This window comes from Bactrocera latifrons, unplaced genomic scaffold, assembly GCF_001853355.1.
Source record: "Bactrocera latifrons isolate USDA-ARS-PBARC rearing strain unplaced genomic scaffold, ASM185335v1 scaffold_8, whole genome shotgun sequence".
Taxonomy (NCBI): domain Eukaryota; kingdom Metazoa; phylum Arthropoda; class Insecta; order Diptera; family Tephritidae; genus Bactrocera; species Bactrocera latifrons.
The window spans coordinates 3,414,515-3,431,728 of record NW_017537489.1 but is presented as its reverse complement, the minus strand read 5'-3'; the positions used below and the strand labels follow the sequence as shown (position 1 = coordinate 3,431,728).

Sequence of the window (17,214 nt, the reverse complement as noted above, 5' to 3'; positions counted from 1 at the left end):
ATATAATATATTTATTTTACTTGTCATCTGTATAAATCGAATTTTGAAAAAATTCGCAGCACGGAGTCCATCTCTTCAACGAATTCCAACACTGCTGATAATAGCCGCCACAAATTACTTCCAAATGTGTGTGCACTCCTACACGGACATTTTATACACATTGTTGCCTTATTATATTCGCTTGTAAAATTTGGAATAATTTTTAAATTATATGAATTAGGTCATTTTAAACAGAGAGAGAGAGAAAATTCTAACAGAAAAAAATTCTAAATCAAAACCAACAAACATTGCGTTTTTTGTATTACACACCGCTTTAATTAAAATCATTAAAATATTTTCCATGCACTGAAACACCAATAAACACATAACTAGATATACATACGTACATATATCCGGCATGTAATTATAAGGAAAATAGTTTTTATAATCTTGCACTTGTGTTGATGAGATGCGAAAGTTCTTGAAGTTGCTTCTAAAATACACAAAATGTGTATAAATACTTATACATATAGAAGCATTTTTATGTTGGCATATCCACATGTTTTACCATTTTAACACCTACAAAATGCTGTGAGTTCAGCTGTATGTTGCAATTCTGCGTGGCTGCTCTGCGCATTTTTATGTTTGCTGGCCTCTGCCACTGCAAAATTTACACAAAAATTAAAAATAGTTATTATTAAATATCAGAATTGTGAGTATATTTTCATTAGTGCGAAAAATTTACTTTGCATGTTGAAGGTGTTGATGGATGCCTTGTCATGTTTAGTTCATAACTGTATGCATAATGTTGATATAAAAGGCGGCACACTTACAAATTAAACATGAAATTTAATTAAAATCTAATGTCCGTGTTGTCTTTCGTATAGGGCAATTTTGAGTTTGACACAATAAAGATTAAAAAGTTTGCTAAAAATTCCATGACAGTGGTTGCCGCTGTCTGTCCAGATAGCACATCGAAAGTTCACATACCTTTTATAGTTACAGCAGATTTGCATCAAATTTCATATTTTCAGAAATTATCTAACTAAGTTTACGTGCATAGCCTCTAAAGTCAACCTTGCCAATAGCCTCAAAACTTGAAAAAAAAAGTTTAAGTTAAAACAAGAATAAGAAAGAATGAGATCAGTAAGGTTAAACCCAGTACAAAGCAAGCACACTCAAGCTCCATTCTCATCTGCTCAACTTCTTGTTATCATATCTTATTTTCTTCTACAATATACATATATTTTCATCAACCCATACATATCTGATGCACTTTTTTTTAGAAACGTTTTCCATTACTCTTTTCTTGCGTTTTGCCACCATAGATAAAATTTAACTAAACTTAATCTTTTCAGGTAAATGAATTTCGATTCCGTTTCCTTGGCACACTCAATTACAACTCTTTTTCGATTCGTAAAAGTTAAACTTTATTGGGGAGTTCGATTTTGTTATAATTTCTGTTTATCTCCATTATTTATATTGCTTACTACAAACTAACCAATGGAAATTAAATTTCTTTGGAATATTTTGCATATGTGAGCGGTATAACCTAAGTTAACGTCTCTTCTTGTTTTTGGAGATAATGTGTCAGACTTGTCCTCAACCCGCTTGTTTTGAAAAGAAGAATGAAAATTTAATTCCAAGAAATTTACTTAATGCTATCATTAATCATCAATATTTATTTTGTCGCTCTCCCCCACTCCACCAGATACAATACACTTATGCCAACGGTTCTTCCAGTCCTCGAAACACTTTTCATAAGCACTTTTTGCGATGTCCTTGAGCTCCTTCAGCGAATTTTGTTTTATCCTCCCGATCGACTGAAAACAGATTCCGTTCCGATTATTGCTGACTTCTTTGTATGTCAAAATTATTAACCCAAATATCATTGTTACAGTTATAACGCTCTCCATGAATGTGGGTTCAGTACTCGCACGATCAAGCTTGTCCTGAGGGGCCTGTTTACGGTATTCATTTTGATAAAAAATTTTGCTTTATAATTAAAATCAATCTCTTGCAATCTCTCTAACACTTGTCTGACGATTTTCAATCACCGTATCCATCCCTTTCTTAACGAAGCATGCCTTCAACGATCTCTCGAACGGCGTTGAACTTTTTACCACTGGTAGACTTGTTGTTTTGAAAAGCTGAATTATCGTGAGCCTTTTCCAACATTTGCAATGTTTCCGTGCACGAAATTTGTTTAGAATAATGTTTTGAAATAAAAAAATTTTAGACTTCTTTGTTCGATCCATTTTTATCCACTGAGGTGTACCGACTTAAGCACATGCTGTAAACCAACTGGTTAACAGATCGCGTTCATGTTTGGCATATTAATTAAGGACAGTCCTGCCAACTTAGCAAAGTACTTTTTTTGTGAATTATCGTTTACTCGGGGACAAATGTAAAGCAGTATCGTTATTGATATTTATTGATAGACAACAGTATGTACCGTATATGGGAACTGTTTAGTTATCTCAACGGACCGGCGTTCTAAGCTGTCCAAATTTAATCCCCGTTAGGATCGACCTCTTAACCTATCTTAACCAATACAAAACAAAAAATTTATATTCTTGAAAATTATGAAAATATTTACTTCGAAATTTCTTTTACTCACATTCACTGACAATATAAAAAACATATTCACAGTAAACGCTATTTCAAAGCGTGTTTCACGCAAAACAAAATAAGTAAATAAATACAAATTTCAGCTGTTAAAAATCAAAATTGTTAGTGCTTATGTATAATCTAGACATTCTAAACGCTTGTATATGCTTATATTAGATGATAATAACTATCGAAATAGGCAACGTGAGTAAGCGCAATGAAATTGCATAGTCTTTCAAATGAAGGCAGCGTTTTTGAAATAAAAATATTTGTCTGTATATAAATATTTGTATGAGGATGAATTATACAAAGAAATCATAAGAATGTAAATATATAAAAGTAAGGTGTAATAAATTTACATTTTGTTATTCGCTTCAAACATCTTTGCTCGTGCGTGAATTTCTGTTATTTTCAATAAAGCTAGGAAGTCGCTTTTTTTATTGTTTTTTTCAACTAAAGCATTCTAATATGGTTTCAACAAATTTTACAGATCGAGCGCGAGAAGGCCGATCTCAGCGTGCAGGTCATTCAAATGTCCGAACGTCTTGAGGAAGCTGAAGGCGGCGCTGAACATCAGGTGAGTGCAACAAACCCACACAAAAAAAATTAAATATTTAAACCAAAATTATTAGTTTATATTATTAATGTATTTTTCGTCTAATTTACAACACTCAGTTCGAGGCCAATCGCAAGCGTGATGCCGAATTATTGAAGCTGCGCAAATTGCTTGAGGATGTGCACCTCGAATCCGAAGAAACTGCCATTCTTCTGAAGAAGAAGCATAACGAAATTATTGCGGATTTCCAAGAACAAGTTGAAATCCTAACGAAAGCGAAGTCCAGGTGAGTGTGTCGTTTGCAGCAAGCGAAGAAAGTAATGTATTATTATAGCTTTGGCTTGCTTTCTAGCAGAGCTTTTTGAGTGCTTTTGATTAAACGTTGAAATAAAAGCTTGAGACTCGCTTGTTTTATGTGAAAGTTTCTTGTTTGAGTTTTAAAATATGTTTAAAAGTATATATGTATGTACTTGTATATAAATACTTATATGTAGAAGAAGCATTTCTTTACCCAAAATGCAAAATAACGTCCCATCACTTTTAATAAGTTTACAGGCGAAGGAAAAAAAGATATAAGGGAAACCACTCATAGAAACCAGATTTGAATTTTGGTTATAATTTCGTTATATTTTGGTTATATCGGGTAGCGGAAGCTGAAAATTTTATGCTACCTTTATGTAATATGAAGTAATGAACCAAAAACGATTTCGATAGGTAGGTATAAATACCTACAAATCTTCAACTTAACCTGTTACACAATGTAACCATTGTAGCCTATACACAAACAGTTATACATTTGTTGTGAATTCATTGAACTTAACGCCAGTAACCCAACTAAATCGTCGGTCACCATGACCTCGTCTGTTCATGCTCGTAATTGGGCTATTATGTCTGTGAGTAAGTCAGCAAAAATCACTTTGTTTAATGTTTATACGAAAATGTTGCATTTTAAAAGTGGAAAATAATTCACACAAAATAATAATCGAGTGTAATGCGCTTGACATACAGTATTTACGAAAAGCAAATATTCCAACTACATATAAATTGCAGCAAAGCGTTGAAAACCGTTGTTTATTTAAACAGAAAAATCGCTGTGAATACAAAAATGTCTGAAATGTATTAAAATGTGTGTAATTACTTGTATATATATAGTATATGTGTAGCATATAAAAACACCGTTAATGTATGTAGGTGTCGATGTGTAAGCGCACAGCCGATTGCGAAAAGTGTTCGTTAAAATCTCATATTTCCAAAATCCAAAAATAACACAAATCGAGTCGAAATATTTTTCAAGGCTACAGATACACACAGCCGTTGGTAGAGTGGGAGCATTGCTGCTGCAGTAGCTCACCGCAGCTGCGCACTATATACAATGTGTTAGCTGATCTAGCATACTTACTGTGCCCTTTACAAGCTTTTCTAGTGAGCTGTTTAACTTGAAAACTCGAAATTTGTAAAAAATTTAATATTTTCAAAACAATTTTCAAAAACAGTTCAGAACTTATCAAAATTTATTTTGCTAATCGCTGCATTTTTGCTTACTTATACACTTCTTCTCACATCTGTTAACTATGTGTGTGCCTTTAGCTTTCACCTGCGGTCCTGCGCATTGCCATGCCTAAAAAGCGTATTCGTGAGCTTATAACGCAAGCTATTCGGTCCACTCCCACTACTACAGCGCCGCTATGCTACGTTATGCGTTTGCTAGACTGCTGGCTGATGCGCTTTGTTGGCTAGAAAGATATACTTTGGACTAGCGAAAGCTTTTGCCACAGAAAGCTCACACCTTAATGACCAATGAGCCTCGTCGAAAATCTCTACAAAGTTATTCCGCTGTCTGCTTCTGTCTATTCTTGCATATTTTATTTATTTCTTTTGTGCTTTTCCCAAATGTTCAACACTTATAGCAAAGAATATAAGAGGAAAAGCATAAATATATACATAAGTTGAGTCGAATAATGTGCGCATTTATTTTTAGAAAAAATTTTGAATTTTTCCTACACATTTTTCCACCTTTTTGCCGCACGGCCCACACAATGTTGCGCCGGTGGTTGTTAGCTGTTTGGCTGGTTCCGCTCAGCTTCTCCGCACTGTCGATCCAAATAAGTCTTTGATTTAGTAAATATTCAACGTGTTATTGTTGTTGTCTCTTTTTGTCAAATTCACCTTTATGGAAATTTGATACTTTTTTTCTTGCATGAAGCAGATGATGTGCGAATGTCAAGCAAATGTAGAATTTATAAAGGTTTCCTTGAACTGCATAGGATGGGAAATATGGTCCTAGTAACTAAGTAACGGTAATCGTTATAAAATTTCAAAATAACATTCTTTAACAAAGTTCCCACGGAAAGTGTTAATATCTTTTTTTTTGGAATTAAAAAAAAAATAGAAATGCAATAATTTAAAAATTCAATTCTCTAACCAAATTCTCATAGATATTTTTAATATTTAATTTTAATTTTAAAAAATTATTAATAATATAATTACATTACGCACCATAATTATACTTTTCTTTAATTTTGATTTCCAAAATGTAAACTAGTGGCGCATATCGTCACCCTTAGTCGATCTTTCAGTTTTATCCGCACGCACTGAGTCCGCACTGAGAAAGCTCTTTCATGCATGTTTTCACTGATAGTTTATGTGCTCCCTTAAAATAAGCAAGAATTAATTCCTTACTATCAGTCAAAATATGCATAAAATAGCTTTTCAAGTTGGCAATGAAAGCAATATTAGTAAACTAGAATAACTTCGTTAGCATCGAAGATTAGATACCCCACTTGAATTTGGACTTAATATGCAATGACCATGCTCAGATATTAGCATTGGTATTTATTTAACACACTAAATTTATGTGATTAAAGTATTGGAAAAGGAACCAAGATTTGAAGAAAGGGAGATTTCATATAGCCCTCGATTATGTCCTTTATTGAAGCATACTATTTCGTTTTCGAACAAAGTACATATAATAGATAAGCAAAGACCAAAAAAAGGCTAAAAAGCTTACCTTTGAAGCTTTAAGAAAAAAAACAGTAATTTGAATAAAAAGTCGTAACCGAGTCATGTTTATTCCTTAAGCTTTTACATGCCTTTCCTCTGGTAAAAATCAGATTCAAAATTTATTTCTCATATAAAGAATTTAATATTTTATTAGAATTTTTCATTGTTACAAATATATACTATTAACAAAGAAATTCTGAAATTTTTGGACGCCATTTCCGGTAACCCCTCGGAAAAAATATGCGCCCGCGTTAGTGGAATAACAAAGATAATGAACTTTTCTGAAAAGCTTCAAACATGCAGTGTTACCATGCACCTTGTCTGCATTAGTATTGAAAATTGAACACTATCCATAAGCCTTGAGCTTTCCATGCAAAATACTGATTTAACTTGTTTTAAAAATCACTTTTTTGGTAAGTAAACTTCAACATTCAATAAATTTTTTTTAATAAAAATTTTCAAATTACACACTCAGGGGTTCACATACACAAGACGTACAGCTGGAATATATAGAACAACCTGAACTTCAATAGGGTGCAATACTTTATTGACAGTATCAAAATTATATGACTTTCTGAAAAGAAGAAACTGCTTAGAGAAGTAAATCCGTTTTTCTGAGTACTCGTAATATACCTAAACTTTTTTCACTCGAGTTTAACGTCACTTTTGTTACTTCGTTTTGAACCCTATTCGAGAAAACATCTGACAAAAAACTGCTTTTCCGAAATGGATTAAACTTGCAATATTACTATACACCTTAAACCCGAGTTTATTGATAATTTCTGATGACAGATAACCAAACCTAAAACAAAATTTTCTTAAAACGAAGAAAAAAGAAAAGTTTCTGAAAAGCGTTTCAGAGAAGACAGGAAAATTGTTCATAGACATTAAACTTGAATTTATAAGGCAGATGGAATGAACTTAAGTACACTTTAAAAGCACCCAAGAATCGACTAGCCTACAAAGAAACTGACGCTGATCTATGAATAGAAAATTTTGCATTCCTAACCACGTTTCCTTTTAAATAATATTACATATTCTGCAAATTCTCCAAAAGTGGGGTATATACAAAAGTAGTAATACTAAACGCAGTGGGTTAACTGAAAGATTTTGTCCTATGGGTTAATGCAAAACTAAACTCAGTTATTTAGATTACTCCCAGCTTAATACCGCTGCACATACAGTCGCCTTTAGAGATACCGCTGCCATGCATACTGCTGCCGCTAAGTATTCTATGTTTATAAATAAAATTCCACTTTGAAACACTATGAATTAACTAATTATTCCTTTTTTTTTACTTATATATATTTCATTCCTTTCACTGACTCGAACAAACTTATGCAGGGCTGAGAAGGAGAAATCCAAATTCCAGGCCGAAATTTACGAATATCTCTCCCAAATCGAATCGTTCAACAAGGAGCGTATTGTTACCAGCAAACATGTTGAACGTTTGGAAATCACTATTTCCGAATTGAATGTTAAGATTGAGGAATTGAACCGCACTGTCATCGATATTACATCGCACAAGACCCGCCTGTCGCAAGAGAACATTGAATTGATCAAGGACGTCCAAGATCTCAAATCCAACCTGGACGCTGTCTCATATTCCAAGAGTCAAGTTATCTCACAATTGGAAGATGCTCGTCGCCGTTTGGAAGATGAAGACCGTCGTCGTTCGATGTTGGAATCGTCTCTTCATCAAGTTGAAAGCGAATTGGAATCGATTCGCATCCAACTCGAAGAAGAATCGGAAGCACGTATTGACTTGGAACGTCAGCTGGTCAAGACCAATGCCGAGGCTATTTCATGGCAAAACAAATACCAGACTGAAGTAGCCGCACGCGCAGAAGAGGTCGAAGAGATCCGTCGTAAATATCAAGTGCGCATCACCGAACTCGAGGAACATGTTGAGGCATTGATTGTAAAGGTCAACAATTTGGAGAAACAAAAGACACGCTTGGCCAGCGAAGTGGAGGTTTTGATTATCGATTTGGAGAAATCGAATAACACATGCCGCGAATTGACCAAGTCGGTAAATACCTTGGAGAAACACAACATCGAATTGAAGAGCCGTCTCGATGAAACAATTGTACTGTTTGAGACTAGCCAACGTGATTTGAAGAACAAGCAGCTTGAATTGCAACGCACCGTGCATGAATTGGATAAAGTCAAGGATGCTAACAACACATTGGCACGTGAGAACAAGAAATTAGGAGGTGAGTACAACGCGAATTAATACACTAATTTATTTTGTTTATATTACAACTAATACGGATCATATTCACTCTTTGTTTCAGATGATCTCCATGACGCCAAGGCCACACTCAACGAATTGAACCGTCGCTTGCATGAATTGGAATTGGAACTGCGCCGTTTGGAGAATGAACGTGATGAATTGACTGCTGCTTACAAGGAAGCCGAGGCTGTAAGCATTAATAACTAAATATTCTGAATAGAAATGCTTAATGTCGTTTATTTTTTGTCTCATGCAGGGTCGCAAGGCTGAGGAGCAACGCGCTCAACGCTTGTCTGCTGACTTCAATCAATACCGCCATGATGCCGAACGCCGCTTGGCTGAGAAGGACGAGGAAATCGAGGCTATTCGGTAAGTCGCTTAAACTTATCTTTCTCACTTTACCCCTCATTTGTGATTTGGAGATTTTGTATTGTGAAAAGTATTAAAAATTATGTACCATATAAGTTTATGTTCTTAATCTATAACAAGTGTAAATATCTTAAAAATGAGAACTGGTAAAAAGTAAGATTAATCAAAATATCCGGAATTACCTCTAACTTATATAATCCTTGCTCCTTAAAAGTTAAGTATGAGTTTCGAACTTCTTAAAAATATCTTAAAGATTTCGAAGTGTGCTCAAATAAAAATAAAATAATCCCAATCTATTTGTCTTAGAGACATCAATTGCCATTCAAGTTTTTATGAAAAGAGCGCTTTCTAGCTAGGTTTTTGATAGAACTGGACATTCACAGAGCAAATAGAAAACTCTTTCAAATATGGTTACAGGCCAAACCCAAAAGATCAAAGGCCCCTTATAGAAGCTGTAATTTTATATAAACTTTCCTAGACCTATTTCATAAGTCCTTACCTCTAGTATGCACATACTTCTGAAATATCTGCTTTGTTATCTTGCAGTTGATTTTTTTCTGAGATGTTTATTCAAAATACCCTTTCTAGAGTAGCCAAACTAAGAGGCCAACTATTCAGCTTTTTCGTTGCCGAAAATATTCGCAAATTAGGGCCAAGTAGAGTTGACCTGGCAATAAACATGAAGCGTCCATTCTATACTTATGAATCTTTGATTATGAGAACTGGTTATCCTTGTATATAGTTCCTAGTTATTCAATAGAAATCCTTAGGTCTTATCTAAGCCTCGTACTAGTTTCTTAAAGATTCGTCCATAAATGCGACTGCATCATCTTTAAGATGAAAGAGCACCTGATTGGATTCTGAAGGCACATAGCTCGAGGAGGTCACGCTGGTTATTGGATATCGTTTTCCATGCTACATTTAAGTTCTTCTGTTCTGTCACTATATTAAATGAAATCAGCGTCTCTTTCTAAAGTGACTCTTAGCTTGGCCAACGCGTCTTCTTTTACGTTGCCGAAAATATTCCTAAATTACGGCTAGATAAAATTGACCTGCCACTAAACTTAAAGCTTTTCAATAATTAACTACGCTAGAATTAATTTTTGTCAACGAGGCCTTGGATATCTTTGTATAAGGTTGCTAATTACTCCATAGAGTTCTAGTTTGTTAAAGACTCGTGCATAAATACAGCTGCATCATCTCTAAGATGAAAGAGCAAGTGATTGGATTCTGAAGGTACAGAGCTTGAGTGAGGCCACTTGAGTTCTTCTGTCATGTCGCTCTCATTCTTAATGCATTGAGGGTCTCGAGTGACGTCGAAAAGATATAAAAATAGTAGAAGGTATAGCAGTCAAGAAGGTATTTCTCAATTTTCTGTCTCGATGAATTAAATCTGATATCGAGAATGGAGCACCACTTCTAAGCTCAGAAGACCATCATCAACAATAGCCACTTGCGCCATCTTATAGAACCAACAGTGAGACAAAATTAAAGCAAAGACCTTACTTCGCAACAAAATCAATAAGCTGTGAAGACTTCGATCTAGAGTTTCACTGGTAACTACTCGAACAAAAAGTGTTTGAAACCAATTTAGGAGATCCCTATTCAAAAAGTCCGCGATCTCTTTTTGAATTGAAAAATTCGTCATCAACGTGTCGACATTGTACAAAAATATTTTTTTTTTATGCAAGTTCGGGTACTTTATGAAAATGTCGTATATATGCTGGCATTTTAACCCGAGAAACCCACAACTTCCGCTTGATAAAACGTGAACGTGACGTGTAAGGTCATTGCATCATGAAGAGAGAAGTAAAAAACCACGATATTATCGCAACGGCTATTGACTTATTTTTGGCACAGAAACTAGCGACACTATCAATGCTAAATAGAATACTTCCTATAAATTCCTCGGAATAAAGCAATGAAATGCATAGAAAATAGTAAAACAAACAACTATTCGTACTAAATCGATACGAATTGATCGATCGATAGCAGAAAGCAGCGCTGTATACTAACTGACCCATTTTGCATCAGTACGATTTACAGAATTGGGGGTATAGCATCGAATTGAGAAGTTTACAAAAAAAACTCTCACCAAAAACCCTTTTCATAACGGAAAAATCTAATATTGATATTTCTAAGCGCCAACAGTGAACGATAGTTAAAGCATCTAACGCGATCGTGTTGAGTAAGTGTGATGAAGAAAATTTATGAGCTATGAAAAAATAATAATAAATAATGAACTTCTTATGAAACTTGTATAGCCACAAAGTGAACGTTACACAATCAATTTTGTTTGCTGAATAAGTTGATGGAGTAAAGCAAACGGATTAAAGGATAAAAGGATAAACGAGGCAGCTCGTTACAGTTATTGTGAGAACATTTAACTGGAAGGTAAATATGTGAAAGTTTTCGAAGTGATCTTGAGCTTCGAGTGTCATAGCGCTGAATACTCTCAAGTTCCTAGTGTCCTAGAGAGAGAGAGATGATCACGGTCATTTTCTCGGGATTTCACAAATGATTCCATGCATTATGACAGCTCAAGACAGCCCCGATCATCTCTAATCTTATACGATTCTACTGCTGGCTTCCTGCTGAAGTCAATGCAATGCCAAGCAGAAAATAAAGCAAACTCTCGCAAGTGAACATTGATTACTTAAAACATTAAATCTTTTTATAGATCGCGTCAAGTGTTCAGCGAATTTTGTGGGGCCAGCGAAAATAAAACCCAGCAACAAGCTCTACGGCCAACTGTGGCGAATGCAGAAATCAGCAAAACTCGAAAATCGCGTGAATTTGAATGACGCTCGGAAGCGCTGAAGCAGCAAACGTTGACTAAAGACACAACACAAAGCACAAGCTAAAAATCGACGCCAAACAGAGACAGCGAAATCAACGATCGCCTGCAATTTTTGTCTACTGTGACTACAGATTGCTCAGCAAATGCCTTTTTATACTGAAATCATTTAAACTAATTGTATTTCAAGTACGAAACATTTCTAATAGTCAGTTGTACACATACTTACTCAAATACATAAACAAAACAAACGAAGCCAACACGCACTGCCTTAAGTAATACAGATCGCAACGAATACAACAACTGATCCTCATCTAGCAAAAGCGAATAGCGCTAACCAAAAAACAAACAGCGCACGCAAACGAGACTAAAACACTTGAAAGAGCTGCGTCCCATTTGACCAACAGCGCAGCAACGTCAGACCCTTACTGCAGGCGCTACAAATCGACAAACTCAGTGTGCGCTTCCCTTGCTACAAATCTAGTTTGCTAAACCGCCACCCTCCCTCTATCCTTTACTCCTCCCAATTGTGGTTATCTGTCGGAGCGTAAAAGAGAAATCATGGCGCTCACATACAGATTGCGTCCCTCGCGTACCCGCCATTTGGCAACACACGCCTATGAGGACAACTATGGCTACACAATGATCTTCTATCAGCCGATGCTCGATTATTTGGATGCGAAAACAAAGAAACTAAATGTCGATCCGCCGCACTTGCCGTGGTCAAGTGAGCGCGGTCTGCGACAATATCGCCCCTCAAACCCGGTACGTCGTTACGATGCCGACGAAGTGTTGCGCCTGTCGCGTGCCTGTGCCCATCGGGCAGATGAAATTTTACTTGATTTTCGCGTTAGGAAGCGTACACCATTCAGTGTGATAAAACTCGCCGACGCAGCGCGTGTTCACAAGCATATTGAACCCGATACGGTAGTTGAACGCTCGCGTGAACGTCGTCGCCGCCGTCAACAGGATTTAGAGGATATAATACGTCAAGACACTTTAAAAATATTACATCGCATACGTAGAATGGAGTTGGATAATGATTGTGCACGCATGACGGACGAATTTAAACGTTCGATTCGTGGCAAATCCGCCACGGCCATAGCACAGGCGCTCATCTCGGAATCCGAGCGCAATATCAAGACTTCGAAACGTGAAGAGGAGGACTTTCTCGCACAGACTTTGGTGCGTGCAAGTCGTGCTGCGAGTCGTGTACGCTCCGGTTCACCGGAAAGTCGCATCTCATCGCATGCCTATCATATTGAATTGATGGACGAACGTCTGGTCGATAAGCTCGATCATCGCGTCTCCTCATCATTGCATAATGTTAAGCGTCAATTGTCGACGCTCAATCAGAAGACGGTCGAATTTTATGCGGACTCAAGGTGTGGCATAGATGATAAGTGTTGGATATGTCGCAAAGTAATGCGTACACATCCCAAATTGAAGGACTATTCCTATATATACTGGCAACATTATTAATTTCGCTACAAGTATGGGTAGGAGAAAAGTTAGGGTAGGGTCTAAAGAACGGATCTAAAGCACGCATAAACTCGAAAAAGGAGTTTTGAGAAGTTTAAGTATGTGGCGTATTAGTTTGTTAGCAAAATTTTGTAGTCGTCATAAGTAAGCGTGATTAGGTATGCTTTACGCCTGTGCTGGAGGGCAAGTTCGGCGCGCGCTGCGTAAGTTTTCCACGGACCAGCGTTTGTCGGTAAGGGTTTCTGTTATACACCAAATCAAACTCCACATTAATTACTTTCTTTACACTGTAACTCATATACCAAAAGTTTACAGACACTTAAAAAATTAAATTTCGAAACAACAAACCACTTTGCAAATCTTCCCTAGTTCAGGGCCTACCGCCTGTTTAGCGCGGTTAGGCGCATAGTTGCGAATTATTTAACATTCAAATGCATGAAATACCTTTCAGGACGCAGCCGCACACAAATTTACATACATATCTACACAAACACCTATAAATCTTTAAAAGCCACATCAAAATGCACATACTTACACACACACAAGTACACATTTACGAACATAATTTCTTGCTGTTTTTCAATTAAAATGATTAAATTTTCAATTCAATGCATTTGTCTCTTTATTTTCGCAATATTTTCTCGCTCATCTATTTGCAAATTTTGTTGTTTTTTTTTTTTTTTTGCATAAAATTAACGCAAAACCAGCGTCGAGCAGTTCGACGCAACATTTCTGGCTTTGGGTTGTGAAAAACAAACTGAAATTAAAAACAGTTCAAGAAAAAAAAATAAGAATTTCGTATGCCGTATTTTTGGCAACAAGCGCAATGGATTTTTCAAAGCAAAAATTTTGAGAAAAAAAATTAAGCAAACAGTTTTTCATGCATTTTTGTTGTTTGTAGGTTTTAAAAGGTACAAGTCTTTGGGAAGCTTGCGTTCAAATACCAAATTTATTTGTTTAAGGAGAAATGAGCTGCACTGCCTTCATATTTATTACACACAAACAAATATATGGCAAGAGTAGAAGATCTAGTCGATGGGTCAGTCAGTGAAATCGCCAAGTAAATGAAGATGATGAACGCTGACAGGGCAATCGATCATAGTCGTAATTAACGGCAGTGCATATACCGTGCTAAAAATACAAAACTTTTGTGATGCAGCTGATTTGCTTATATTATTGGGTAAATTATGCATATACTTCCGTTATAGGTGCTTACGTACTTATTTCTTCTGAGCAGAAGGCTGGATTATTGATTATTTTATTTCTTTGAGAAAGGTAAAGGCAGAAAAGGTGAGAGAAATTAGTAAGTTGGATATCATAAAGCTTGCAATAAATTATTTCTAAAAATTATTCAAAATATCAAAATTAATATTTTTAGAGATTTTTTAGGAAAACTATAGATGGAAGAGATTTTTTTAAAACCACAATAACTCCAAAAGTATCACTTTGTTTTAGTATTGTGCCTTTAATTTGTTAAAAAAGAGTAAGTCTGATATACTCCTCTAATATTTACGCAAAAATAAGCAAAATCTTAAGATCCTCAGATACTTCATTAGATGGCTTGCGAATGTATTCAGTTCGAAGTTGTATGATTAATCCATTTCACTCATATCCGTATTTCTCCAACTTCAGAAAAGTTAAAATTTATTTTTTTTTCAAAAAAATTCAAATGGCACAAGTTTTCAAAAAAATTGTCAATCAAAAAGTTTTTTTTCCGAACTATGGAAAAAAAATCAAAGTAGGCGAAAAACAAATTCTTTTATTTTATTTTTTCAAAAAATATTTTTCTCTTCCAGAATATTTCATAATTAGTGTCCAAACTTTACTAACAATATTCTATTTCTCTCCATGAGACAATCAATTTCAATTTTTCACGAGTTAGCTGTTTATTATACAATTCTACAAAGAATTCCCACTTAAAATTTTAGTTGAAAATATTTTTTAATAGTTTGAAGTTAATTCTAAGACATTAGAGAATGTAATTTTGAGAATAACTAAGTACATATTAAAAAACATTTTTCAAAATTCGAAAACGATTTTTCAGATTTAAATTTTTTTTTTGAAATTTTTATAAATATTTTAACACTATTCCAGAAACTTTGCTTGTATAAAAACTCCAAACTGCTTTTTAGCCATAAAATATTCTTTAAAATTCATAATTTAGTGATAATTTTCAAAAATTGCTATTTCGAAAATTCGATATTTGAAATAGTTTTTGAAAAAATAATTATTATATAATTTTTCTCTTACAAAAATATTTAAAAAAATATTAGTAAAACTAACTAATTATTAAAATACAGTTTTTGAAATTCGAAAACGATTTTTGAAAATTTTATCAATTTTTTTTTTTATGTCTATAAATATTTTGACTGTATATGCTTGTATAAAAACTCCAAAATGCTTTATCATATGATATTCTTTTAAAGCCAAATTTTAAGTGATACATTTCAAAAAATGCTATTTCGAAAACTCGTTATTTGATATTTTTAGCCAAAATGCCATTGGAATAGAGAGAATTTATGAGTAATAGAATAATTGGAAATTTGTCAGATAAAAACAATAATTTTATTAATTATCACATTATTTTTATTAATTACCATATTATTTTTTTATTTCCGTTTTTAATTAAATTAGTTAACCATCCGAATTTTTTTTTATTTCGAAATTTGTTAAAACTTGATTTACAGTATGTACATAATAGTTTAAATAATTCGGTCGGAATATTATATGTTTAAATTTCGATTTTCCAAAATTCGAAATTCCGAAAAAAATTTCAAAATTTTAAATGAATTCGAACGTTCGATTTATTTTAGTAGCTATGTCTTGGATATTAAGTTAAATTTCAATTAAAAAAATAACCAAATTACTGCATCGAGTTGTCAATATAACCTGGTTACCAATATGATCTACATAAACTATGAACTTATATGCAAGTATTTATATAATATTTCAAAACAAAAAGCAAACTTTGCAGAATTTCAATACTAAATGGCACAAAGAAGCAAAAAAGCATTGCAAAATTACTCGTGTGGCCCTCAGAAACGCTTTTTACATGNATTTTTCCCGCTTCCGCTTGCCAGTTTATACCATCATATATCAATCATTAAAGCCGAAATGGTGAGCGAGTGTGAAAATTTTAGTTTTTTTTTAATTTTAATTTTCAATTGTATTTCGCTGTCCTTCAAAATAACAAATACTTAAATAAAAAAATCACATTTTAAAAGTTTTGCAAGCAAAGTGATGCCTCATGACAGTTTCGAATGCAAGTATCATGAAATTTGCGCAAATACAGGCGCTGCAAAAAGCAAAAGTACCCAAATAATCTGAAAACAAGGAAAAAAAAAATATTTGCAAATTAAATAAATCTCAGCAAATGTTTAAGGGATTTTAAAGTAATCACAGACTAAACGAAGCATAGAAGTCGTCTGCCCGGCTAGTGTGTTTGTTGATTAAAATTAAGTATACAAAAGAGAAAAATTAATGAAAATATATATAAATGTGAAGGAAAGCATTAAAATTAAAAATAAACACTATAAAATGAAAAATTGCGGAACGGAATGCGGAGGTACATAGATGCTAATGTACATATAATTATAAAAATAATGCTTACAGATATGTGGTTTTTTGAGGTTAGTGTGCATTTATGTACAATCCAATGTACGTACAAGTAGAAATTAGTTTTTGTTTTGAGAATTTAGAACATTTTTTTTAGCAAAAGAACAATTAACTCAAAAAGCGTGGATAAGACCTATACTTAACACTCATTTGAATTCCTTACTCTACTAACGTGCTTATATCCCTAACATAACACACATGCCTGCAGCAAACCCATAAAAAGGTATTACGCATCCCTGTCCATTTAAGGCACACCACAATACCATTACTGCAGTACATTGCACCTCCCACAGCATTTGCCAAATCTGCACAAGCTAGTCATCATTGCCGTCGCTATGGCGACCCAAATATCCACATACCATTGCGGCAATCACCTGTGCAACGTTTGCCAAGTAAAAATAACAAACTTCAAACAAACCTGACAACATCCACCATTCCTAAGGGGCTGAGTCATAAGCGAACCCGTTTGAGATAATCTCGATGTGGCATCACAACCTAAATTAAGAAACATTACAATTGATTTACATAATATTTATTTTGTGCGATTTAATAGCAACATCATTTGCAAAT

The 17,214-nt window shown here is 34.4% G+C and overlaps 1 protein-coding gene across 2 annotated transcripts in view; it reads left to right on the top strand.

The window, feature by feature from the left end:
- The window catches only part of LOC108976774 (paramyosin, long form), a 28,723-nt gene that overhangs the window by 7,864 nt on the left and 3,645 nt on the right, over positions 1 to 17,214 (top strand). Inside the window, exons 3-7 of one of the 2 annotated variants that reach the window (XM_018946072.1) lie at positions 3,080 to 3,166; positions 3,265 to 3,431; positions 7,490 to 8,361; positions 8,443 to 8,570; positions 8,638 to 8,750. In XM_018946072.1, the coding sequence (XP_018801617.1) occupies positions 3,080 to 3,166; positions 3,265 to 3,431; positions 7,490 to 8,361; positions 8,443 to 8,570; positions 8,638 to 8,750 (1,367 nt within the window). Of the gene's footprint in view, positions 1 to 3,079; positions 3,167 to 3,264; positions 3,432 to 7,489; positions 8,362 to 8,442; positions 8,571 to 8,637; positions 8,751 to 10,780; positions 10,939 to 11,014; positions 11,145 to 11,430; positions 12,933 to 17,214 lie in introns of those variants that run through there. The other variant, XM_018946073.1, reaches the window with a different exon arrangement.